Genomic DNA, 26,384 nt, shown 5'->3' with positions numbered 1-26,384 from the left:
GTGGTGCTGGGTTGGTCTCGGATCCTGGATGGTTGGTGGAAGGCTTGGCTCCGGATGACCTCGTCAATGCCGACGGTAACGGCATCTATGGATGTCGTCTTCTTCCTTGGAGGTGCCTCCGTGGAGCTCGTTGCTCTTCCTGCCTCATGGCTGAGGCCTCCGGGTGAAAACCTAAGATCTGGTGGAGCAAGATCGGATGACGGTGATCTTCTCGATACCACTTCCTTCTTGGAGGCGTCATCTTGGAAGCCTCGATGATGGATTCCGATGGTGTGCACGGTTGCTTGCAGATCTTGGGTTTGTGGTGGTGCTGGCGGGTTTCTGTTTTCTTTCTTTTCTTTCTGCACTAGCCCTTTTGCGGTGCTTTTCTCCTTTGGAGGTGTTCTTGTTACTCTTCTTCTGAACAATGAATTTGGCAGTGCTACTGCCAGCGTTCAAAAAAAAATAAAGATATGGCAGGCAAATCACCAAGCTCGGTCTGAATATTGTAGGCATACACATGGGCGCCAGACGGCAGGCGGTGAGCGGAGGAGCAGGGCATGTGACTACGCGAGGCAACGGTGGAGCTTGGCTTGGCGTGGCTACATAGGTTGTTTCGGAGCTGGTAGAATAAGCAGGCGGATGCATGTTATAGCTCAATTGCCCATGGGTAAAAGAATCGAGGTAAAAGCACCCGAAGTACCCTAACTTGCATGGGATGTGATGTTTTAGTCCCAAACTTGCACAATGCAACTCCACCATACCCTAACTTGCATTGGATGTGATGATTTAGTCCCCGGCCTATCACAGAGTGACAAGTGACAGCCAGGTGGCTGGACAGTCATCGTCTGCACTTTTGCAAAAAACACCCTGCCGTTTTACCTAATCAACCCAAGCTACAGGAGAGCACCTGAATTAATTCTCCCTGAAATCCACTGCACGTCCGAGGATATAGTTGTTGTCCATTCAATTAACATTAGCACGACCATTCAATGAACGAGGAGCTGGGCCAAGTATACACGATTCTCACGGATAAGACTGGGACTTTGAGAGTACGTATGATGTGCAGTATAATGTACGAGAGGCTGTCAAACTCTCAGAGTACGTATGGTGAAGCGACACAGAAGCACATAAATGATTACGCTGATGCTGGCCTGAGGACACTAGTTCTTGCATACCGTCAACTTGAGGAGATCGAATACACTAAATTCGAAAGGAACTTCACAGCAGCTAAGAATTCTGTCAGCGCTGATCGGGATGAGCTGATTGACGAAGCGACAGATTTGATAGAGAGGGATTTGATTCTGTTTGGAGCCGCCGCCGTTGAGGACAAGCTGCAAAAGGGGGTGAGTAAATCTTATCTTCTTTCATGCTGTAAAATGGAACAGTTCAAGACTTCTCTTTGGTTTGCGCATGCTAATTTCCCTTTTTCTAGGTACCTGACTCACTGACTGCACAAACTTGCTAAGGCCGGCATCAAGATATGGGTGCTGACGGGCGACAAGACGGAGACCGCCCTCAACATCGGGTATAGCATCTCTCCTAGATGTTTTGATGCTTATAGCGATATTTGGCCAATTTTATGAACTTAAAATCAGATGCTCTTTTTCATAGATATGCCTGCAGTCTACTCAGACAAGGGATGAAACAAATAACCATCACACTGGATACACCAGATATCATTGCCTTGGAGAAAGGTGGTGACAAAGGAGCCATTAATAAGGTAGATAAAGTATTGCAGATTATAGTTACCGAGTCCTCTGTCTAGTACACTGACCAATTCTTATGTAGTTTATACTATCTATGTGTTCATTTTCGGTTCTGTAGTGCATTACGTTTGGTAACAAATTAACTACATAACTGCCTGCATATTGATCAAACACTGGTTTGTTTCTCTTCTTTTTTGACATGGAACACTCTTATTCCATTTATGACACGGCTGAGATGCTGGTTACATAACGGGTTACATCAGCAGGAATATTGTCCAACCACAAACGCATTTCAGCATTAGCTAATCCTGCGCCCCTTGCTGCCAGTACATGTGATGGCATGTTACAGTCACGCGAGACATGGACTACACTTGTGCTAATGAATTGTGAATTGAGTTTGGCCTTGATATCTCGAAACATTTGTCCCAGTGGAGCAAAGTCATAAGAGTTGGAGGTCACTGCTTGTTGCAAGTTGAGACTGTCAGTCTCAAAAATTACCCGCCCCACGCCCAGTTGGTCAGCTAGCTGAACAACATGTGAGAGGGATATGGTTTCAGCATGTAGAGCATCAGAAACGTCATCAGCAGATCCTGCTGCCAGGAACTTAATGTCTGATTCCGAATCTATGCAAATCATACCCCACCCTCGATGGCCCAAACTTGCGTTAAATGAGGCGTCTACATTGATCTTAACACAATCTTGTGGAGGGGTCTCCCATCTAGTTTGCGTCGATGTGTGAGCTACTTTTTTCGACGCGAAGAATTCCATCCAATCCCTGACATGGCGTCTCACAGCAAACTGAAACGCATCAACCTCCATTCCTTTCCTTCCATGATTTCCCCCATTCCGTTCAGACCACCACTGCCAGAGGCAAGCAAGTGTCAGTAATTTCTTTTCTTCCGGCAGATCAAAAAATGTCTGGAGAACTTGTTTTGGATTGGTGAATTGGACTAGCTCGGATCAGACATCATCAAGTAGCAGGGCTCTCCAGCGTTGTTTTGCTAGTTTGCATTTGAAGAATAAATGGCCTCCATCCTCAAAGTATTTCCCGCAGACTGCGCATCTAGTGTCCAGATCAACACCACTCCTATTTTATATTCATATAAGTTGGGTGGCTGTTGTGTGCAAACCTCCACAGAAAATGGTGCACTTTTGGCGGGCATCTAATCTTCCATAAAGAAGAGAACAACGATGAAAACTAGTCCTTCTTATCTGAACTTTGGCCAGCCTGCTTGCTCGCCTCCCTTTTAAGCACTACAACGTGAATCTTATATGCGGATTTGACTGAAAACAAACCCTTATTATCGAAGTTAATGCTAATGCTAATGCTAATGCTATCTGCAGTGCAGTTTCAGTTAATTGAATGGTCGTGCTAATGTTAATTGAATGAACAACAACTATATCCTCGAAACGGACGCGAAGTGGATTTCAGGCAGAATTAATGCAAGTGCTCTCCTGTAGCGTGGGTTGATTATGAAAAACTGTAGGGTGTTTTTTGTAAAAGTGCGGGCGATGACCGAACCAGCCACCTGGCTGCCACTTGTCACGCTATGATAGGTCGGAGACTAAATCATTACATCGAGTGCAAGTTGGGGTATGATGAAGGTGCATTTTGCAAGTTTGAGACTAAAACATCACATTCCATGCAAGTTAGGATACCTGGGGTGCTTTTACGTATTGAACCATCCGGCAGGAGCCGACGAGAAATACTTACCTGCTACGCACCGCCCTGCTACTTCTGCAGCCGCTGCCTATTGCTTTGGGGTGGCTGAGGTCTGAGGACCCTCTACTACCTACGTATATATAATCCGCACCGACCCTCTGATCTTCTGCCCCAAAAGAAGCGGAATACTCCAGTCCAATGACCTCCGTCTCTCTCTATCTCCTGAAAACCTCAATGCTTTGGTCTATATATATTGCCGGCTGTATGGAAAGGGCCCTAATAGGGCTCACTGGAGCTCGTCGTCAACAAGCTAATAGCAGCTTGCTAATCCCTCCGATCCATATTACTTGTGGTAAAGGGAGTAGTAGTATTAGACGAGACGGTTTTTGGCTGCAATGGACCGAGTCTGAGACAGTGTAGCAGCAGTCCAGCTGAGAAGTACGTACTAGATTACCAAAGCCTGCCTTTGGTAAAAATGTGTGCAGATAGATGATCCGTGTCGCTCGGGACGGGGGTCTGCGGTGAGAGGGACAAGTGAGTCACGAGTTACCGAGAGAAAAGGGCACACGTACAACGCACATACTACCCCACACAGCGTAGGGCCACAGGAATCTTTGTCTCTTTGGCTCTACCCGGAGCACGTAGGACGGGCGCACATGCATGCATGCGTGGCCATGTACGTATATGCGCTAGCTCTTAGCTCTGTCCTCCTTGTCCTTGATAAAAGAACGAAATTTGTTGTTACCGTTTGGTGCTTCCACTTCCACGCGTTTCTAATCATCAAACTATAAGATACTGCTACTCCTACATTATAGAGATCACATCTCCCTCGCAACAGTCGCAAGTGGTAGAGTAAAACAAAACAAAAATCACATCTCGCAAGGGCAAAGATGCAACGAAGAGCGGCCACCGCGGGGCAGTGTAAAGCTGCATATGCTCTGCTCCAGCATCACATGCGAGAGCCGAGCGGTATCTGGCGGTGTCTTCGTCCTGCCTGCCTCTGCATGCATTCCTGTTGCGCATGTGAGTTGACACTGCTGCCTATGTTGCAGGCACTTGGATTTCCTTCCTTGGCCTGTCGCCTGGCCTGTATACATGTACATCCATACATACATAGGAGTACGTACGTTGTTGATATATGGCAGCACAGAGGATAGGACTACTATATGCGATGCTATAGGATGGTCGGTCCCAAGAAGAGTACATCTCTGCTTGTGTTTTGGTCATATTTTTTTGAAAAGGAACTCTTTATTACTTAAAAGATTTAAGCATTACACCCGGCCTTTACAGATACATCAGATCCTAATTTTTCCTCCTGGCAGTATTATGTAGGAGTATTATGCTCCTCACACCCCACACACAAACGCACGCAAGATTGAAGTACTCCCCTCCAATCCATATTAATTGTTGCCTCCAATCCATGATAATTGTCGTTGCTTTAGTACAGCTTTATAGATGGAGTACCTGATTTACAACATTTGACTTGACTCAAAGGGAAGAACAGAACTATATAAACCACCTCTTCATCAATCATGAAAGGGGTTTACAAATGTTCGTTTCAAGTGGAAATATACACCACAGATACATACGACCAGGGATTCAACCGGGATCACCAATTCAGAAAACTGAAGACCATTGGGCAAGTGCTGACAGTGCCACACAGCCGCACCGGGTATTAAGTTTTCAGGATCATCCCTATTGTATCTCCAGACAATTCTTTTACAGAATTTTTATTTTTCAAACAAATACACATCACTTCACTTCATTCTTTCCAATAACATCACCACAAAAGCCGATCATTACAACATGCAGACAGCTCAAAACTCATCATAGGAATTCAGAGTACATGTTTTTGTCCCCTGTTGACAGGGACATAGATCACTACCAGCTTAATTTACATAACCATTCTGCTCTAGCCTACCACATTTGACTCGCATCAACACCGCACCAAGCCTTTCAGTACCACTACACAAAATCTCAAAGGGGCCAAGGAGCTCAATCAGGGCGTGGTTTTACGACTCGCTTATTTCAACCCGTATGTATTATGAGCCAAGTGACCAGGTTGTAAAAACCGTTTCTCTGCTGCCAGTGTGCTCGCGTGTTCTTCTCGGTCTACTGTAACATCTTCTTACAGTACAGGACCACCGTGGCCAGCCTTTTACGAACCCGTGATAAACGGGATCTCCGCCAGTGAAGTGGGAAGAGATAGATGGATGTTCTGACCAGCTAGGTAAGTGATGATGCCAGCTACATAACCTGCAAGGGCGAAACCACTCACCTGCAAGCGCAAACAAGTATCGTGCGTGTCAACAACCAATTTTAGCTCAAGGATGCATAGACAATTGCAATGTGGACACACATCCAGGACAATGGAAAAGGGCAGTCATTGTTTGCTCAAGTATGTTGTGAACAAGCAGACTGAACTTTGGTTTATTACCTATAGATCTCTAAGGAACTGAAACAAGCACATTTTCACTCAATTCAACGAACAACAACACACTTCAAGAACCGGAAACGTTTTTTTCTTCTTAAAATGCAATACCAGAGCTAAACCTCCAAGCTAAGCTGCAGTCAGAAATAGGAGTTCTGCTCTCAACTCTACCAAAAACTACTCAAAGAAAAGTATCAGAGATATGGGCTGTATTCAGAAGTTTGCCAGCGTATATCAGAAAGTGTACTTAATACACCTGCTAACATGATATAATGAGGTTTCATTTGTAACAGATTGTGCTGTTAATTGCTATTATGCTGTTCCATATCTCCTTATTAAGAGCGGGATGAGAAAGAAGTTTACCTTGCGAAGGTACCAAAAGAAATCCACCTTTTCCATTCCCATAAAAGCCACTCCTGCTGCAGAGCCGATGATAAGCATCGAACCACCCGTACCAGCACAGAACGCAACAAGCTGCCAGAAATCTGAATCTTGAGGAAATGAAGTCAGGTCATACATCCCCATGGTTGCAGCAACAAGTGGAACATTGTCTATAATTGCTGATGCTACACCAATGATACTTGCAATGAGGTCAGCGTTTGGAATATTGGCATCAAGATAGTTCGCCAACTGCCTCAAAATCCCTGCTGCTTCCAAGCTAGTGCAAAGGAAGAACAAATCCAACTATCAGAAAATTGATTACTCAAAAAAACTATCAGAAAATTACGACCATCTAAGTTGGAATGGAATAGACAGTAATAAGTAGAGCACACACCATAACAGGGTAACTAAATTTCCAAGCATAGAAACAATTTGAGTTAAAGTTGTTAGATGTTATAAATTACTTATGTACTTCCCAGTTGCATAAGGGCTTTCCTAGTGTGACAAGGATGGGTATGTGGATGTGGAACAACTCCATTTCAGGAAGGATCAAGTGCTGGAGGCTCCACTCAACGAGCCATCTGAGGAGCACTTCAAGCTTGGGCGCGGGAGGCGCTTTCTCTCTTAGGGCTTGTGGTTCTTTTGACCCTCGGGAGATATTCACACTGCTAAGTCATATGACAACTTTTGAACCAATATGTTTTGCTAGTTCTGCTAATCAGTCTTCTAGTGAAAATTTACATTCCACATCTTTAGGTATATCAAATCTTAAATTGCGATTATGTATTTTCTTACGTTCTCTTTTTACGTCTGAAATAAGACAAAAATTACATAGCGTAAAATTACGGTGCATTGATGTAAAAATAGAGGGGGTGAAGAATAACTAAAATGCCTCTTAATACTTTTAAGTTGCCACTGGCATCACCTGATATTAATTAAATTGCATTAAGATTCCACAAATTTTCTAAAGGTGAGCTCCAAAAGGCAAAGCCCCAAATAATTGTACAGAGTGGAAGGGGGTGGGGTTACCTGCCAACCGACAACAGTATACCTAAGAAGAATAGAATTCCTTGTGTATCAATCCGTGAAAGCGCTTGTGGAACTTTCAATCTCTGCCTTCCAGATTCTCCATAATGTATCGCATCTGTCAGAATCCAGAGAATGCCAAGACCAAGGAGCATCCCCATGAAAGGTGGCAATCCAGTGAGAGATTTAAACACTGGAACAAACACTAGGGCTCCAAGTCCAACAGCAAATACAAGTTGTCCTCGAGGAGCCATTTGCTCTGATGACAGCAAACTTGAAGATTCCTGAGACGATCCATTTGCTTCACTGCATGCAATATACAAGAAATTATTCCGTAAGGCACATGAATTTTGTTTAATATCATGTATTAGAAGTAGTCCTTTGTTAATAACCTGGTGAGGGACATCAGGGCCAGTGGGACCATCAATGAAACTACGGAAGGGACAAACAAGCCCTGCCAAATCATAAGCCAAGCAGTTCATTTTCCACAGTCGAAATATGTAGCCCTTTGTTCAAGCATGCAAAAAAGAAGGTAAACACACAAAAATTCACAAAATGATGGATTGCTCGCAATCTAGATTATGGAGTTAATTTTGTAAAATGGCTTCCATTTTTGTGATGGGCAAATCACAATACTTGATATAACATTTAGATTATTTTTTCTTCGAGAAAACGCCAAAGCCTTGCATTTTGATTCAGGGCCATCTTCATTTCAATTTATATTGATTAAAGCAATTCACCTAATTTTGCACTATATATTATCCCTAAAAGCAACTGTGCTATCGACTAAAATTTTAGAACACTGTAGGGTCACCCTCATTGAGGACATGATAAAATAAAAAATTATAGAAATATAGCCTTTTCTAGAGAGAGAGGGGGGGGGGGAGCATGTTTCTCCTTATCTTCTACTCTCTCCGTTACAAATTATAAGATGTTCTAACTTTTGTCTGAACCGGATGTACATATACGCGTTTTAGTGTGTTTGTTCACTCATTTCAGTCCATATGTAGTCCATATTGAAATATCCAAAACATCTTATAATTCGGAACAGAGGTAGTTGTAATATCTTTTAAGAAACATATTTAGATGTTCTCCTTCAACGCAGTTTTAGTTAATCAACTTTGAGAAGATTCCCCAGTAAAGACATACATAATGTAGGATATCTGAAAAGGTCACATTAAGTTCTAAAGTTTTGATCAAGACCATTCAGTAATAATATAGGGTAGAAAATTATAGCATGAAATAAAAACTTAATGAACAGTTTAGAGAGCTCTAACATTAAGGAAAGATCTGCATAATGAATATTTTGGAGAACTCTAAAATGAAGGATCTTCATAAGCAAACCACAAAATACAAGAATAAATGTGGAAATCTGACCTGCATTATTTTTAAAGTCGTAATCTGACCGTGAATCCACAACATAGTGGTTGTCACATCACCAATTGGTGTCCATGCACCCCCAGCATTAGCCGCAATTACAACAACAGCACCTAGCAACCTGTCCCAATAAGGCAATGTTTACTATACATAATATGCACCATTTATTATACAGCATTTCTAATTCGTGAATTTCTAATGATCGCCGTGTCCTGCATGCTGGATCCTCTACTATTCTATGTTCTTTCCGAAAGCGTGCCAATCCCTATGTTGTGCGGAGCTGAGCATCTTCTATTCGCTGGGATCAAGCTTTTCCTCTGCAGGGGCCTTGTGCAGTAAACCCCCTACGGGCGGTCCCCCGTCGTCGTAAAGTAGTAAAGGTCCCCGCGAAGCTTTCGGGAAGAGGGGTAGTCTTGTGCGTAAGCATAGCATTTCTGGTCGAACCACCGAACCACACATCTTTTTTTGGTGGGAGGGTACTCCGAGTAGTGGGTACCTCGTAGGACCTCGACCCGCCTACTCAGGTCTTGTATGGATATGCAGGAAGGGGTGCTCCTAGGTGTGTGTAGGGGGTGTGTTTGTTCGCGAGAATGAATTCCTCGTCAAGTCAGGGGGGGTGTGGACACACTTGCGCGAATTCGGGTAACGGCTACAAGGGATAAAAATAAAGGAAACTGTACCCGACCAGGGATGGACGTAAACTCGTAAGCTACCGAGGGTAGGGATAATCGTCCAGGTCTTACTAAAAAAAAAGCCGCCCCGCCACTGCAGGCAGGTTAGTTCCTCTGTCGTTGCCGGAGAGTTCTTGGCGAAGAGACCTTAGGATAAGTTGCTAAAACAAACGGAGGGGAGGATCGACCCGTTCAGTAGAATTCCGAAGAAAGACTGTTGGCAGCAGGTGGAGACATTTCTTTGGCCCCCTTCCAAATAAATGCGGGCAGGGTAGAGCTCGGCAGAGGGTTCGAGAATAGGGTAGGGTTTTTTACGGTCGGGTCCCCTACCACTAGTCCGGCTAGCCTTCTTTCGGGCAGGAAGCAGGCCTAAACGACGGGCAGCATCTCCCGCTACGCAAGCAGCATTGTTCGCCACCACCCGAGAAGCAAAAGATTCGAGAGTAAAGGCGGAAAAGACAAGCATAGTGGTCTAATGACAAGGGCCGACGACGGAAGCTCGGGACGGAGCCGTATGATGCGGAAGTCTCACGTACGGTTCCCTGAGAAGGGAGTGGCTACCCACTGGAGCTTCGACCAACTACCACCGGTCAATTCCGCATCATCCTGCGGAGGTAAGTGAGGTCCAATTTACGATGTGCGTCCATCTCTAACACGATACTAGTTTTGAAAAATACTCACAAAGTTGGCCTCAAATCAACACAGGAATTATTCCCCAAGCAAACTGGGAAGGTAGCAAATGGATTCACATGCCAAGCTTCCAGAGATAAAAATTGGAAGTTGTAGTTCGTACAACTAATAAATTTCCTTTTCCTTTGCAGTAATGTGTTTTGTACAACTAATAAATTTCCTTTCCCTTTGTCTTTTAATTTATAATAAAAGAAAATATTATTCTAGTTCAACCTTAAAATTTCAAATTGTTGCACATCACTTCGAACAACCTGTATAAATTTCTTGGGAGCTTCTCATGTTGATTTGATGCCAAAACACTTTTTTGTGGCAGAAGGGTGGTTGGCACTACGGACTTTTCCTATTAGCCCCTCGGTGCTATGTACAGTAAGGCACAAAGATCGGTATAAAACAAACTATTGAGACGCATCAGCAAAATATCTCCAAGTTGCAATTATTATATAATCCCACCACTTGGGTTCAAGGTCTCACAGACACGAATTTAGGTTACAATTTATACCGTCGGAGCTTCCCCCTCAGTTTCTTGAAAAGAAAGGATACAGGAAAGTTTTTGATAAATCAAATTTCATTGGACCAACCTCCCAACTACAATCAGAGTATCAGACCACACGTCTCGCGACTTAAAATCATCTCGAGAATAAGAGAGCATTTCTACAAATATCTTGAGCGTCACAGCTTAAGTGAATGTTTGCAGGTAAATTAGCCTATGAGATATGCCAGTCATTGGTCAAACTATGGGCCTATGGAAGTAAAGCAAACTTGTAGCACGAAAAGTTATAGTTGCTTAACTAGAGTGAAGCAAAGCATGGCACTGGACCTACGGGTTATAATGAAAGGTGGTAAAAATACGACAGGAGGACAACTTTAAATCAGTTTTTTACTACTGTGTACAGAGAATACAAAAAAATGAAAATAATGAGAATACAAGGATTTGATCATTCACAGTAAATATGGTAACATACGAGCAAAGCAATTGCCAGATTATGTACAAACGTAATTGCTGAGATAATAATAGAGGTCATACTTTCTGTACTCTGATGGAGGTACTAGTTTCCGGAGCAAGGACACCATCACAATAGTCGAAGTCAAGTTGTCCAAGACAGAACTCAAAAAGAAGGTTACAAAGCCAATCTGAAATAAGAAACAATGTATACATAAAAACAAAGTGTGATATTTATGGCTCTCAAATAAAAGGTTATTAATTTAATGTTACATGGTTGAGCAACAACACCAAAGACAGGCCAAAAAAGAGATGAAGCCGAAACCGGATTATTTCTTTTCTTCACAGAAGTAGTAAGGAAGGAGTCTAAGTCTACTATATTTATTTATATTTATGATACAAGAAGCTACGTAATGTCTAGGGAGAAAAGAAGAATGAACATCAAACCATCTAGGAGTCAGAACGATTTCTTCTTCCAGAAAATCATAATTTCTTCGCCTTAGGTGTGGTTGTTGTATTGTGGTATGTTGAACCTACTTTATGCTGCTGTGCAAAAGTAGCTACTTAAAAGTCCAGATTCTCTTTGCCAAACCAGATTATAACCTAACTCCAAAAATACAACATTTATTTGGTTTCACCAACTTGAAATCATGGTTGAAATTGTAAAAGCTTTCTACCTTGATAAACATGAATGCAGTCATTCTGTGTGGTCTAGAAAAAAGGCCAAGAGAAGGGGCACTTCTTTACAGAAAACACTAAGCCTACAGTTAGGAAATAAGCAACTTGTATTTCCTGGGGGCCAAGGGCCAGTGTGTAAATATAGCATTACTACCAAAGGTTTCCTCAGGATTTAATTACCATGGGTTGGAGAATTGTTCAGTTCAAGGTGAACGTCAGATACCATTGAAGTGGAATAACATGCACTGCAAAGGGTGTTTTTTCTCTATCAAGGTAAGTCATAAATATAATTTGATCATACAAGTTCTAAAAATCTATCCGGTATGGACAAAAAGGCTGTATTATGAACTCAAAAAATGCGCCTCAATGGTTTATCACTGGCAACTCATTTATGTTTGTTGGTTTGTGCCTTTGTGGTAGTAGCACAACGAGAACTACAGAGTAAAAGACCTATCCAACATAATATGAAGTTCAATGAGAAAATATAAAGGTAAGAAAGACTCACCACCCAGAGAAGTGTTTTAGGATTTCTAGTAGATATATTGTCAGTCACCAGCTTAAAACCTTGATGTGAATCAACAATCTCCACAATGGTCATTGCACCAAGCAAGAAAAACACTATTTCACTAACTTCAGCAGTACTCCGACTCAACTCTTGAACAGCTACATCGGTCGAGGGAGCCTTAATCATATGAAGAACAGAAAAGGAATGATAAAGATCAACTAATGAATATCATCTAATTGATGCTTAAATATATTCATAACATGAAGATTACATCATTGTAATAAAAATGAAAAGCATCCTTGTATTAAAACTATGGTGCTTCCAAACTAGAGTCACTAGCAACGACAAGGCATCTTATCATATGTGTGGCAAAGTCCAACTTTGCATCTCAGGATGCAAACAAACAGGCTTATATTCCAAAACATGTATCTTAAACAAGTTAATACATCCCCTCAAAAAAAAAAAACAAGTTGATACATATGAAAAACTAAACATTGCTTGTAAGTCATAAGTAACAACTAAACATGAAGAATATCGTAAATATCCTTGGCATTGATTACAGTTTTAAAGAACATGAAGAAGTATGAGGTTAGTTTTGAAAAAAAAAACATCTATTAGCAAGATAAACCAAAAATGAAAACTTGTTGACATTGAATAAGTTGCACTCTGTTCAAATTTTGTAAGGACGTATGCATATGTCAACATCACGATGGCCCAACTGAGTTGAATCTTAAATTTCAAGAGAGACAACTGATAACTTGAAATCTCAAAAGAGTTGTTGAAGTTCCAAAGGTGAATTCGCAGCTTTTAGCTTACCCCGATACTTCTGATAACCCATAGACAAACAGCCATCAGTAATCCAACTCCACTTTTGTTAAATGCCAGTGATTCCTCAAAAATGATACCTGCGTACCCAAGAGCAAATACTAGCACCATTGCAATGTCCTGCAAAAGGAATTTAACCAAGTTCCCAAGAATTATCACCCAGACATCCACAACTACTGACATAAGGAGACATGTAATATGCATGCTAGGATAAAGACATGAAATGGTTAAACTGGCAATTGTAATTTGGTCAAAAACTAGGAGTGTATGAACCTGGTTAGCAGCGACCCAGGAATGGTTTATTGCAGCTGCCCCAGCCAAAGCCGTTGCAAGGATAGTTAAAGCTTTAACAAGATCATTCTTTGGCTTGTAGTTAGCTTCAAAATACTGTGAGCTAACTTCATCAACGGAGCATAAAGGGTCACAATTTCCACTACTCTCCGACAGCTGAAATTTTGGTGAAACAGAAAGGTCTTAGAAACTGCATAGAATATAGTAGGCAGTAGAAACAACAAACCACCAATGCACACGTAGAGGTAAAATCACTATATCAGTACTCAAGAACTCTTATGGCATACAACAAACCAACAATGTCACAGGAGTTCTTGAGCATCATATGGATTTGCAAATCTTCCTTTTCTGAGGGAGGAGCATTAAATGAATTTGCAAATCTTCTGTTACTATATCAGTGTTCTCTCAATAAAATAAAATTAAAATTAACTCTCTATGCTCCATGCATGTGATATCTGATAGTTGCATTAAAAGAACAATACAGATCAAAAATAGGGAAATATGCTAGAAATTCTCACAAAAATCAGAAACATCTTGCCCATAGACCGATAATCTATAGCTGTTTGATTTAAGTAAAGGAAAATTACCCACCTTTGACATTACATATCCCCACCGGAGGCTATTTTACAAGCTTCTTCCTACTCTATGGATTTGTTTTTCTAATTTGTTACCAATTTATTCATATCTAAAATGGTAATGGTCAAAGGTGCATCTTTTGAGACCATGGATGTTGCATGTCTAAAACATTATGTATTTCAGAATCGGGGAAGTAAATGGGAGGATGTTGTTTTATTGTCTTACCTCTCAATAAGGGTAAACTTTCTTTTTATTAACTTCATTAGCACCCGAACATCTTTATAAAAAGTAAGCACCCAAACATATATCCATATGAGGTTACGTGTTTTTAGCCATGAATATTATATACAAGCACATCAAATAGACATGGAAAAGTGGAAAATGATTTGGACGTCAATGCCCTCGCATTTGTGAGGGCCACTGTGCTAGTTGTTTAATGAAAACATATGAAACCTTCATAGCACAGATAAATTCAGGTAAAAAATAAACATCCTTTTGCTATCCATGAACATGTTCTCTACAACTTGCATTGACAATCGAGAATAATAGGCAAATCAAATTGTAGCATACATGTATTATATAATCGGAGCTCTTGTGCGGATTTTTCAGATGAGTATTACTTTCAGTAACAACACTAAAGAAATCATTCCCAAACTATTTCTCTAGTCTCTGAAAGGTGTCATACAAATGTGAGTTTCTATATGTGGAGCATTAGGGATGATCTTATAGAATTCCATCAGTTTAACTTAAAGGTAACTAATCAAAGAAACTTAAGCATTTTAGAACAAAGTGTTACTATTTTAGTTAAGTTCGATCTAATGGCTATAATTCTAGTGGACTAGTGGTGATGTGGGTCTATAAATATTCTGGGGTCAATTTCGGAATAAAGGAAGATCTGCAAAACCATATGATACTCCTTCTCCCTCAGAGAAGTATAATACTCCAAACTTGCTAGTAGTTGCGGCAGAACCAGAGTAAAATGACTACTGTCAAGCTACCATTTCATAAAATTGAAGATGACAGGAAATGGGGACCAAAGTGAAAGAAAAAAAAATACTTCTACATATGTCTTTATTTTTTCCAAACTACATATGTGTCAGCAACACACGGGTGCAGGATACTGAAGATCACCACCAAGCGGCAACAGAGCCCGATACTGTTCACCATCCGACAAGCGAGGAAGTAACGGCAGAGAACCAGGCCTCGAGCGGGCCTGCGGCGCGGCCCACTCGAGTCAAGATGAAGCCCAGGTGGAACGGTGGCCCTGAATGGGTTCGGTAGTTAAATAGCACTGTATAACGTTCGAATGGGTTGGCTTTGGACTAGACGGCGGCTGCGGCCGATTGTAATGAACTTGTAGCTGTGAGGGAGGTTGGGAGGAAATACACGCTACCGAAATTCTCTATTCCACCATGAACCCTAGCTGCTAGTCGTAGATCGATCCCGACCCTTACACTTGGTATCAGATTCGGTGGTCCTGGCGCTTCCTCAACACCATCACGAGACGCGGTGGCGAGATCGGCGGCGGGCGGCGACGATGGAGAAGTTGTCGGAGGACGGGCGCGGCGTCTACGAGCTCCTTCGGGCGGATCTCGCGGTCGACCTCGACAAGCGCTTCCGCGACCAAGGTGCGGATCTCCTCAAGGCCATGGAGAAGCTGATCTCGACGAATACCTCGACCCTCGACGGCTTGCTCTCTTCGCGTGTGGGCGGGGTCCGCGACGAGCTGTTGATGGAGATGGAGCAGATCCGCGGCGACCAGTTGAAAGGGAGTTCTCCTCCGCAGGAAGATCCGTCTCCATCGCGTGGTGCTGGGAATGGTCGCGGTGGTGGCCCGACTGATTCCCTCGGCTTCGACAACGATCATCGGGGGAAGGTGCATAATACTTATGTCCCTCCTCCGGTCAGAGGTGCGCGAGAGTCGAATTTCCCGTTCCATCCTTCACTGGGCCGTGAGTCGAATTCCTTTGATACTGCTGATTCGTTTGCCTTTGGTGCTCGTCTGGAACTACCACGATTCGATGGAGCCAATCTGTGTTTGTGGCAAACTCGATGTGAAGATCAATTAAGGCTGTGGGGTACACCGACTCATCGATGGATTTCTCTGGCCACATCTCAGTTTGAGGGTGCTGCTGCTCGTTGGTTGGAATCGATGCAACGTCGTCAACCGCAAGCGACTTGGTCTGAATTTTGTCAGAGTTTGCAGAACCGATTTGGGAGAAATCAACATCAGACGCTCTTGCGTCAGTTATTCAGGATATCTCAGACTTCGTCTGTAGCTGATTATGTGGAGCGTTTTGCTGACTTATATGATCAGTTGTCTGCGTATGAGGAGGCGCCCAATTCGCTGCATTACACTACACGATTCCTCGATGGACTCAAGCCTGGTGTTCGTGTTGCTGTCGCTTTGCAGAAACCACGGGACCTGGACGCAGCGTATGATCTAGCGTTGTTGCATGAGGAGTTGGGGGAAGGGATTACTCCTCTTAATCATGTTTCGTCTGCTCGATCGGGGCCTATGCCGTTGCCACTACCACCTTCTAAAAGTCGCAGCTTTGACGACAAACGTAGCATGGAAGTTCAGAAACCGGTTCAGACTGAAGATCGATGGTCTGCATTGAGGAATTTTCGCAAGTCTAAAGGTCTCTGTTTCGTTTGCGGGGAGAAATGGTCTAAGGATCATGTCTGCAAGTCATCAGTTCAGTTGCACATTGTGCAGGAGCTTATAAACCATATTCAGTCAGAAGAGGCAAGGTCATCTGTTGGCAGTGATCATGATCAGGATAGAATGTCTGTTTGTAGTATGCACTTATCTGCTGCTGCTGTTGGAAAACAATCTAATGCACCAACACTGCAACTTCTGGTTGAGATACAGGGTATGGAACTAATTTTCCTAGTGGATTCAGGCAGTACCCACTCTTTTATTGATAGTAACTTGCAGCATCGATTGCTTAATGTTCAGTCACAACCTCCTGTGTCAGTAGCTGTGGCTGGTGGAGGCACATTGCAGTGTGATTCTGTTCTCAAAGCTTGTTCTTGGAGCTGTGGTCAAGCAGAATTTGCTACTACTTTCAGGTTGTTGCCCTTGGCTAGTTATGATGGGATTATTGGGTTGGATTGGCTTGCTCAGCACAGTCCTATGCAAGTGGATTGGGTGCAGAAGTGGATGTCCTTTTCCTACCAGGGTACAGTGGTCACTTTGCAAGGATTATTACCTGAGGATGTTGCTGTTACAGTGTTTTCTATTTCATTAATCAGACCTGTAGAAGAGAAAGTGAAACATCCAGAATTGCAAGTGTTGTTGGATAAACATGCTGTAGTATTTGAAACTCCTACCACATTGCCACCCAGAAGACTCAAAGATCATACTATTCCATTGATTCCTGGAGCAAGACCAGTGTCGGTGAGGCCTTATAGGATTGCTCCTCATTTAAAGGATGAATTGGAAAAGCAGATCAAAGAACTGTTGGCCTCAGGAATGATCAGGCATAGCAATAGTGAGTTTTCTTCTCCTGTATTGCTGGTTAAAAAAAAAGAGGAGGGCACTTGGCGAATGGTGATTGATTACAGACACCTTAATGCTATTACATTAAAAAGCAAGTACCCAGTCCCTGTTATAGATGAACTTTTGGATGAGCTGGCAGGTGCTTGTTGGTTTTCCAAGCTGGATTTGAAAGCTGGGTATTACCAAATTAGACTAGCACCAGGAGAAGAGTATAAAACAGCATTTCAGACTCATAATGGACATTATGAATTTAATGTGATGGGCATGGGGTTGTCAGGAGCACCAGGGACATTTCAAAGGGACAATGAATTATGATCTTTCCCCTGTTTTGAGGAAGTGTGCTTTAGTGTTCTTTGATGATATTTTGGTCTTCAGTAAGACCTTAAGGGAGCATTGGGAACATTTGGATGAAGTGTTATCTATTCTGCATAGAGAACAGTGGAAGGTAAAAATGTCTAAATGTGATTTCGCTCAACCTAAGATAGCCTATCTAGGACATGTTATCTCAGCAGAGGGAGTTTCTACTGATCCTGATAAGATAGTGGCTGTTCAACAATGGCCTACTCCCCAAAATGTGAAGGAGGTGAGAGGATTTCTTGGGTTAAGTGGCTACTACAGGAAGTTTATTAAGCATTATGGAATAATTGCAAGGCCACTGACTGACCTACTTAAGAAGACTGTTCCTTTTGTGTGGACCAGTATTACAGATGAAGCTTTTGTGACATTAAAACAAGCACTAGTCTCTGCTCCTATCCTAGCTTTACCAGATTTTACTAAACCCTTCATGATTGAGACTGATGCCTGTGAATATGGTATTGGTGCAGTGCTCATGCAACAAGGGCACCCACTAGCATTTGTCAGCAAAACATTGGGGCCCAAGAATAGAGCTCTCTCAGTCTATGAAAAAGAATATCTAGTTATCTTGTTAGCAGTGGATGTTGGATAAGTCTGTACTAGGGTCTTTGTGGGGCTGCAGCACATGGTCCTTGTGGCAGTTAGGATAGAGTTCCTGACCATCAAGGACTGGCAGTTAGGATAGCATCTTAGACTAGCATCTTAGACTGGCATCTTAGTAGCATCTCAGCATATGCTTGGCTGGCTAGCAGCCTATAAGTATGTATCCCCAACCCCTCAGGTTGGCATGGCATTGTGTGAGAAATAAACCAACGAAAATTGTCCCAACTCTCCTAGTGTCATCCACAACTATCAATGCTCGGGTTCAAAGGTCTAACAAGTGGTATCAGAGACTCGTTATCTTGTACCCTGAGCATTTCCTGTGAGCAGCCCAAGTCGGTAGCAGCAATTGCTCCGTCTGCCTCTGGTTACTTTCCTCCCTCCGGACTGTCGAGCAACAGTTCGTCTTCAACAGCCTCCTCTTCACGCAACAGCCCCCCTGCAGCGAGCCATGTCTGCAGGTCGCTCTCAGCACACGGCTACCTCGAGCATGCGGCGCCAGCAGGAGGCCGAGCGCGCCGTGGCAGAGGAGCGTGAGCGAGCAGCTGTAGCAGCAGTTGCTGCGGCAGCAAGGGTGTCGAGGCTAGCTACAGCGGAGGTAGAAGCAGCCAGGGCGGAGTTAGAAGCAGCAGCAGCAGCGGACGCAGCACGTGAGGCTACGGCGGATGCCAAAGCACTCCGCGGCGGCTCCGGCGGCTCCAACAGCTCCACACCTGCGGACGACGGCGCTGACGCAGACCGCGCCAAAGTGGCGCAAGAGCGGACGGCGCAGTGGGCAGCCGAGCACGCCCGCGCTCCAGGTGGAGGTGCGCACCGCGACGGCGGCTGCAACGACTAGGACCGCGGCCTCTACGAGGTCCGGACTGTGGTCAGGGATGTTGGTCCCAGTGTTGGGTGGCCTACCCTCACTAAAACCAACTACGTCGAGTGGGCCGGGATCATGAAGGTCAGGCTCCGGGTGCGGCGCATGTGGGAGGCAGTCCAGGACAGCAACGTTGACCACCAAGAGGACCGACGGGCGCTGGACGCCCTCATCGCCACAGTCCCGCCCGAGATGCAGTTCTTGCTTTCCAGCAAGCGGACTGCCAAGGAAGCTTGGGACGCCATCGCCGCGGCACGCATCGGCAGCGACCGTGCTCGCAAGTCCACTCTGCAGGCACTATGTAAGGAGTGGGAGAGCCTGGCTTTCAAGCCAGGTGAGGACGTTGATGACTTTGCTCTCCGTCTCAACACTCTGCTGCAGAAGTTGGTGAAGTTTGGTGATGCCACCTACACCGAGGAGAGAGCTGTCGAGAAGCTCTTTCGGTGCATCCCCGAGAAGTACAAGCAGATGGCTCGGTCGATCGAGTCCGTGCTGGACCTCTCCACGATGACAATCGAGGAGGCGATAGGTCGCCTCAAGGTCGTCGACACTAACGAGCCACAGCCTTCCTCGGGGCCCATCACCACCGGCGGGAAGCTGCTCCTAACTCGGGAGCCGTGGGATGCCAGCCTTGGTGACAGGAAGAAGGGGGAGCCTTCTTCCACGACGGGCGGCCGCAAGCGTGGCAAGCAGCGTAAGACGCGAAGAGGCCCCCCGGGCAGGGCACAAGGACGTGCCGAAGGGGACGCCCACGGAGGCGCCAAGGACGGCGCCGCTGGCAAGCCCAAGCTGGCACAAGACAACAGCTGCCACAACTGTGGCCGGTTTGGCCATTGGGCCAATGAGTGTCGGCAACCACGACAAGGCCAGGCTCACGTCGCACAGGCGAAGGAGGAGGAGACGGCTCTGTTCATGGCGCATGCAAGCATTGAGCTATCTTCAGCGACACCAGTCGCAAAAGCTCTCATCCACCTCGACGAGCCAAAGGCACGCGCTCTTCTCGGCGATGCCTCCGGGAAGGACAAGACTACGGGGTGGTGCCTCGACACCGGCGCCACCCACCACATGACCGGTCGAAGGGAATTCTTCGCCGAGCTCGATTCCGATGCGCGAGGCTCCGTCAAGTTTGGGGATGCCTCCGCTGTGGAAATTAAGGGCGTCGGCTCCGTCATCTTCACCACCAAGACGGGAGAGCACCGGCTGCTCACCGGTGTCTACTACATCCCCGCGCTAAGGAACTCCATCATTAGCTTGGGACAGCTGGATGAGAACGGCTCACGCGTGCTGATTGAGCATGGGGTCCTAAGCATCTGGGATCGCCAGCGTCGCCTTCTCGCCAAGGTACCCAGAGGTGGAAATCGACTCTACGTCCTTGATGTGCAGGTGGCACAACCGGCCTGTCTCGCTGTCCGTCGGGACGACGAGGCGTGGCAATGGCATGAGCGCTTTGGGCATCTTCACTTTGAGGCCCTGAAGCGTCTAAGTGCCAAGGAGATGGTACGAGGCCTGCCATGCCTCAACCATGTGGAGCAGTTCTGCGACATCTGCGTACTGACGAAGCAGAGACGACTCCCCTTTCCCCAACAAGCGAGTTTTCGGGCCAAGGAGAAGCTAGAGCTCGTGCACGGAGACTTGTGCGGCCCGGTGACGCCAGCCACACCAGGAGGTCGACGCTACTTCCTGCTGCTCGTCGACGATCTCTCTCGCTACATGTGGGTGATGATTCTCGACAGCAAGGGCGAAGCGGCGGACGCCATCAGGCGCGCGCAGGCTGGTGTAGAGGCGGAGAGCGGCCGCAAATTGCGCGTGTTGCGCACTGACAACGGCGGCGAATTCACGGCGACTGAATTCGCGTCGTACTGCGCCGATGAGGGCATCCAGTGCCACTACTCCGCGCCGTACAGCCCGCAGCAAAACGGAGTCGTCGAGCGGCGCAACCAGACGGTTGTGGGGATGGCTCGGGCTCTCCTCAAGCAGCGAGGGATGCCGGCTATTTTCTGGGGAGAGGCGGTGCTGACGGCCGTCTACATCCTCAACCGCTCGCCTACTAAGGCACTCGACGGCAGGACACCGTATGAGGCCTGGCATGGGCGGAAGCCGGCGGTTTCCCATTTGCGGGTCTTTGGCTGTCTTGCGTTCGCTAAGGAGCTTGGCCACATCGGCAAGCTCGACGACAGGAGCACTCCGGGAGTCTTCATCGGCTATGCGGAGGGCTCAAAGGCCTACCGCATCCTCGACCCAAAGACACAGCGTGTGCGCATGGCGCGAGACATTGTGTTCAATGAAGGGCGAGGGTGGCAATGGGACAAGGCGGTGGACGACGGCACGACGCCGATGTATGACGACTTCATTGTCGAGTACGCTCACTTCAAGGAAGCCGGGGGAGCAAGCAGCTCCTCTCCGCCGGGCACGTCTACCCCGGCCCCCAAAACTACATCGACTCCGGTGCCCGCTACGCCGACGACACCACAACTGGCGACGCCGCATACTCCAGCCCCGGCAGTCACCACTCCGGGTTCGTCTTCATCAGCACCAGCTCACGCAGAGCACAACCCGATGAAGTTCGCTTCCTCGCTCACTCACAACGAGGAGCGGGTCGACGCGTGGTATGGAGGCGAATAGCTGCGGTATCGCACGATGGATGATCTACTCGGCGACCAGCCGGTGCCGGGACTGATGCCACGTGACCTGGAGGCGCAGCTACAACTCGCGTGTGAGGACGGCGAACCACGGTCCTTTGCAGAGGCTGAGAGAGATGCGGCACGGCACGCCGCGATGCAGTTGGAGATGGATGCGGTCGAGCAAAACCGCACCTGGGAGCTCGCTGACCTCCCCCGTGGTCATCACGCAATCACCCTTAAGTGGGTGTTCAAGCTGAAGAGGGATGGAGCCGGCGCCATCATCAAGCACAAGGCTCGCCTGGTGGCCCGAGGCTTCTTGCAGCAGGAAGGAGTCGACTTCGACGACGCCTTCGCTCCCGTGGCACGGATGGAGTCCGTGCGACTTCTCCTTGCGCTGGCTGCCCAGGAGGGCTGGCGTGTCCATCACATGGATGTCAAGTCGGCATTCCTCAACGGTGACTTGAAGGAGGAAGTCTACGTGCATCAGCCACCGGGTTTTGCGATTCCCGGCCAGGAGGGCAAGGTACTCCGCCTGCGCAAGGCCCTCTATGGCCTACGGCAGGCACCTAGGGCGTGGAACGCCAAGCTGGACTCCACGCTAAAGAAGATGGGCTTCGAGCAAAGCCCGCATGAAGCCGCTGTCTACCGACGGGGCAGTGGAGGAAATGCCCTGCTGGTGGGCGTCTATGTTGACGACTTGGTGATCACCGGCACCAAAGATGCAGAGGTAGCGGCATTCAAGGAAGACATGAAGGCCACCTTCCAGATGAGTGATCTGGGGCTCCTCTCCTTCTATCTAGGGATTGAGGTGCACCAGGATCACTCCGGGATCGCGCTTCGATAGTCCGCCTATGCTAAGCGCATCGTTGAGCTAGCTGGGCTCACCGGCTGCCATCCAGCTCTCACTCCGATGGAGGAGAGGCTGAAACTGAGCCGCGACAGCACGACGGAGGAAGTGGATGCTACGCAGTACCGACGCCTTGTGGGGAGCCTTCGCTACCTCACCCACACACGGCCGGACCTAGCATTCTCTGTCGGCTATGTCAGTCGGTTCATGGAGCGACCGACGTCGGAACACCAGCAGGCAGTGAAGAGGATCATCCGCTACATAGCAGGGACCCTCAACCACGGCCTCCACTACCCTAGGTGTCCGGGGGCAGCACACTTCGTCGGGTACAGCGACAGCGACCACGCCGGCGACATCGACACCAGCAAGAGCACGAGCGGGATCCTCCTCTTCCTCGGCAAGTGTCTCGTGAGCTGGCAATCAGTCAAGTAGCAGGTGGTGGCCCTGTCCAGCTGTGAGGCTGAGTACAGAGCGGCCTCCACCGCCTGCACTCAGGCGCTTTGGCTCGCTCGACTGCTTGGTGATCTTCTCGTTCAAGACACCAGAACGGTGCAACTCCTGGTGGACAGCAAGTCCGCCCTGGCCCTGGCAAAGAACCCCGTGTTCCATGAACGGAGCAAGCACATCCGACTGAGGTATCACTTCATCCGCAGCTGTGTGGAAGAAGGGAGCATCGAGGCGAGCTACATCAACACCAAGGATCAGCTCGCAGACCTGCTCACCAAGCCTCTTGGGAGGGTCAAGTTCCTCGAGCTTTGCTCCAGGATCGGGATGATTCAACACTCCCACAAGACGACGTACAAGACTTAGGGGGAGAATGTTGGATAAGTCTGTGTACTAGGGTCTTTGTGGGGCTGCAGCACATGGTCCTTGTGGCAGTTAGGATAGAGTTCCTGACCATCAAGGACTGGCAGTTAGGATAGCATCTTAGACCAGCATCTTAGACTGGCATCTTAGTAGCATCTCAGCATATGCTTGGCTGGCTAGCAGCCTATAAGTATGTATCCCCAACCCCTCAGGTTGGCATGGCATTGTGTGAGAAATAAACCAACGAAAATTGTCCCAACTCTCCTAGTGTCATCCACAACTATCAATGCTCAGGTTCAAAGGTCTAACAGTGGATAAGTGGAGGCCTTATCTACAAGTGCAACATTTTACTATCAAGACAGATCAGAGAAGTCTGGCTCACCTGCAAGATCAGAGATTACATACAGTGTGGCAACAGAAGTGTCTTACTAAACTGTTGGGTTTAAACTATCAAATTCAGTACAAGCAAGGTTCAGATAATACTGCAGCTGATGCATTGTCCAGAAGACCTCCAGACCAGTCCCAACTTTTCTTAGTGTCCAGTAATCAACCTGCTTGGTTGCTTGAGATCATGGATAGTTATCAGAAGGATGAGAAAGCTATAGCTATAATGCAGCAATTAGCTATTCAACCAGCATCTAAACCCCCCTACAATTTGGTCAATGGATTACTTAAATATAAACAGAGCATATGGGTGGGTCCTGTTCCTGCTTTGCATCAGAAAATTTTTGCTGCTTTCCATGATAGTCCTTTGGGGGGCCATTCAGGGTTTCCAGTTACATACAAAAGAATTCATGCCTTGTTTTCTTGGTTTGGTATGAAAAAGTTCATTCTGGCTCAGGTGCAGTCCTGTTTGCTCTGTCAGAAAGCTAAACCAGAGAGGGTTCCTTATCCTGGGCTGCTATCTCCATTACCAGTACCACATCAAGCTTGGCATACTATTTCTATGGATTTCATTAGTGGTCTTCCTCAATCTTCTCAGTTCAACTGCATTTTGGTGGTAATTGATAAATTTTCCAAGTATGGTCATTTCATTCCCTTGAGACATCCTTTTAATGCTCAGAAAGTTGCAGAGGTGTTCTTGGACAATGTTTATAAGTTACATGGGATGCCAAAGTACATTATCTCTGACAGAGATCCAATATTCACTAGCCAATTTTGGAAAATGTTGATTGCTAGAACTGGGACTCAGCTGAATATGAGCACAGCAAATCATCCTGAGACTGATGGTCAGACTGAAAGGGTTAACCAGCAAGTGGAGTGTTATCTCAGGTGTTTCATTAGTGCTCAATCTCATAAATGGAGTAAGTGGTTGTCCTTGTGTGAGTTTTGGTATAATTCCAATTGGCATTCTGCTTTGGGAAAGTCTCCTTTTGAGATCCTGTATGGGTATACTCCAAGATATTTTGGTGTTAGTGAGTCTGATACAATTGCACCAGTGGAAATGCAAGAGTGGTTGCAATCTTGCCAGGCGATTACAGAGACAGCAAGACAGCATCTGCTGCGAGCACAACATCGTATGAAAAGCCAAGCCGACAAACACAGGTCTGACAGAACGTTTGCTGTGGGAGATCAGGTGTTCCTGAAAATGCAGCCATATGCTCAATTGTCATTGTATTCCAGGGCGAACCATAAACTTGCTTTTAAGTTTTATGGGCCATTCCAAGTGTTGGAGAGGATAGGGGACAGAGCATATAAGCTGGGTCTGCCTGCAACCAGCCGCCTGCATCCTGTGTTTCATGTTTCACAGCTGAAGAAGTTCCTACCCCGCGATGCTGTTGTCAATCAGTCCTTGCCTACACCCCAAGCTGCACTTCAAATTCCGGTCCAGGTGTTGCAGCGTAAGGTGTGTCAGGTCGGTCGCCGGAATATCGTCCGAGGACTGGTTCAGTGGTCTGATTCTTCGCCAGCTGATGCTACGTGGGAAGATTTGGAGTTTCTCAAACAACAATTCCCCCGTGCTCCGGCTTGGGGACAAGCCAGCTCTCAAGGAGGGAGGATTGTCAGCGACGCACGGGTGCAGGATACTGAAGATCACCACCAAGCGGCAACAGAGCCCGATACTGTTCACCATCCGACAAGCGAGGAAGTAACGGCAGAGAACCAGGCCTCGAGCAGGCCTGCGGCGCGGCCCACTCGAGTCAAGATGAAGCCCAGGTGGAACGGTGGCCCTGAATGGGTTCGGTAGTTAAATAGCACTGTATAACGTTCGAATGGGTTGGCTTTGGACTGGACGGCGGCTGCGGCCGATTGTAATGAACTTGTAGCTGTGAGGGAGGTTGGGAGGAAATACACGCTACCGAAATTCTCCATTCCACCATGAACCCTAGCTGCTAGTCGTAGATCGATCCCGACCCTTACAATATGTCTTCATATTAGAGGCTGAGCAATCGGAGCTCAGATCAACAGTTGACCTAAAGGCAGGTTCTTCGGTTTTTTGTTGCTCTATTTATTTTGGCAGTAATCCTACATTTTTTTCACGGGCAGGCAATAATGAATAACCCTACATTGCGTAGCAATTTATATTCAAATAAAGCATATGTGAGTCGAATGCTTGACTCTTGAGGCTTGTGGCGGGCAGCTTGCACATTCTGTGAGAGAACTTGGAACCGCGCTAGCATGGAAAATAATCTGTTAAAATGTAAGTCGATACCATATCGCACTACCTCGTAGTCCACGGGCTCCTCGTCCTCGGGCGGCACGGGCGGCGGGGGCGACGAGGAGGGGGAGGAGGCGCAGAAGCGGAGCGAGCGGCGCCATCGCTGGGTGGAAGGGAGTGGGGGCGGGGTTGTGGCAAGGGGCGGGGTTGTGGCAAGGGGCGGCGGACGGTGGCAGCCGCGGCGGCGGAGTGAGGGGAGGGAGGGGAGGGAAGGGGAGGCTGCTCGGCTGCCGGCGAGCAAGTAGGAGGAGAGCGCCATTGCCAGTGGGGGTTTTGCGGAGTGGCCGTCGAATAGAATGGATGGATGAGAAACCAGTGCGTGTGGGTCCGGCAGTTCAGACGGAGAACGGATTGAAGGAATCTGTATACGGACAAGACAAACTGATA

The 26,384-nt window shown here is 46.7% G+C and overlaps 1 protein-coding gene and 1 long non-coding RNA gene across 2 annotated transcripts; one reads left to right on the top strand and one right to left on the bottom strand.

The window, feature by feature from the left end:
* The first annotated feature begins 954 nt into the window (after positions 1-954).
* On the top strand, positions 955-3,435 carry LOC123106896 (uncharacterized). Its single transcript, XR_006451538.1, has 3 exons — positions 955-1,325; positions 1,415-1,507; positions 1,594-3,435. It is a non-coding gene; the product is annotated as an uncharacterized lncRNA (long non-coding RNA).
* Positions 3,436-5,026: 1,591 nt separating this feature from the next.
* On the bottom strand, positions 5,027-26,294 carry LOC123103283 (sodium/proton antiporter 1). Its single transcript, XM_044524812.1, has 10 exons — positions 26,005-26,294; positions 13,149-13,322; positions 12,867-12,995; positions 12,051-12,227; positions 10,952-11,058; positions 8,567-8,687; positions 7,582-7,643; positions 7,193-7,495; positions 6,146-6,440; positions 5,027-5,629 (listed from the first exon to the last, which is right to left on the bottom strand). The coding sequence occupies exons 1-10, from the start codon at positions 26,254-26,256 to the stop codon at positions 5,510-5,512; spliced, it is 1,740 nt and encodes a 579-aa protein (XP_044380747.1). The 5' UTR covers positions 26,257-26,294; the 3' UTR covers positions 5,027-5,509.
* Positions 26,295-26,384: the final 90 nt, after the last annotated feature.

Source organism: Triticum aestivum, chromosome 5A, assembly GCF_018294505.1.
Source record: "Triticum aestivum cultivar Chinese Spring chromosome 5A, IWGSC CS RefSeq v2.1, whole genome shotgun sequence".
NCBI lineage: Eukaryota > Viridiplantae > Streptophyta > Magnoliopsida > Poales > Poaceae > Triticum > Triticum aestivum.
This window is presented reverse-complemented; position numbering and strand designations above follow the sequence as displayed.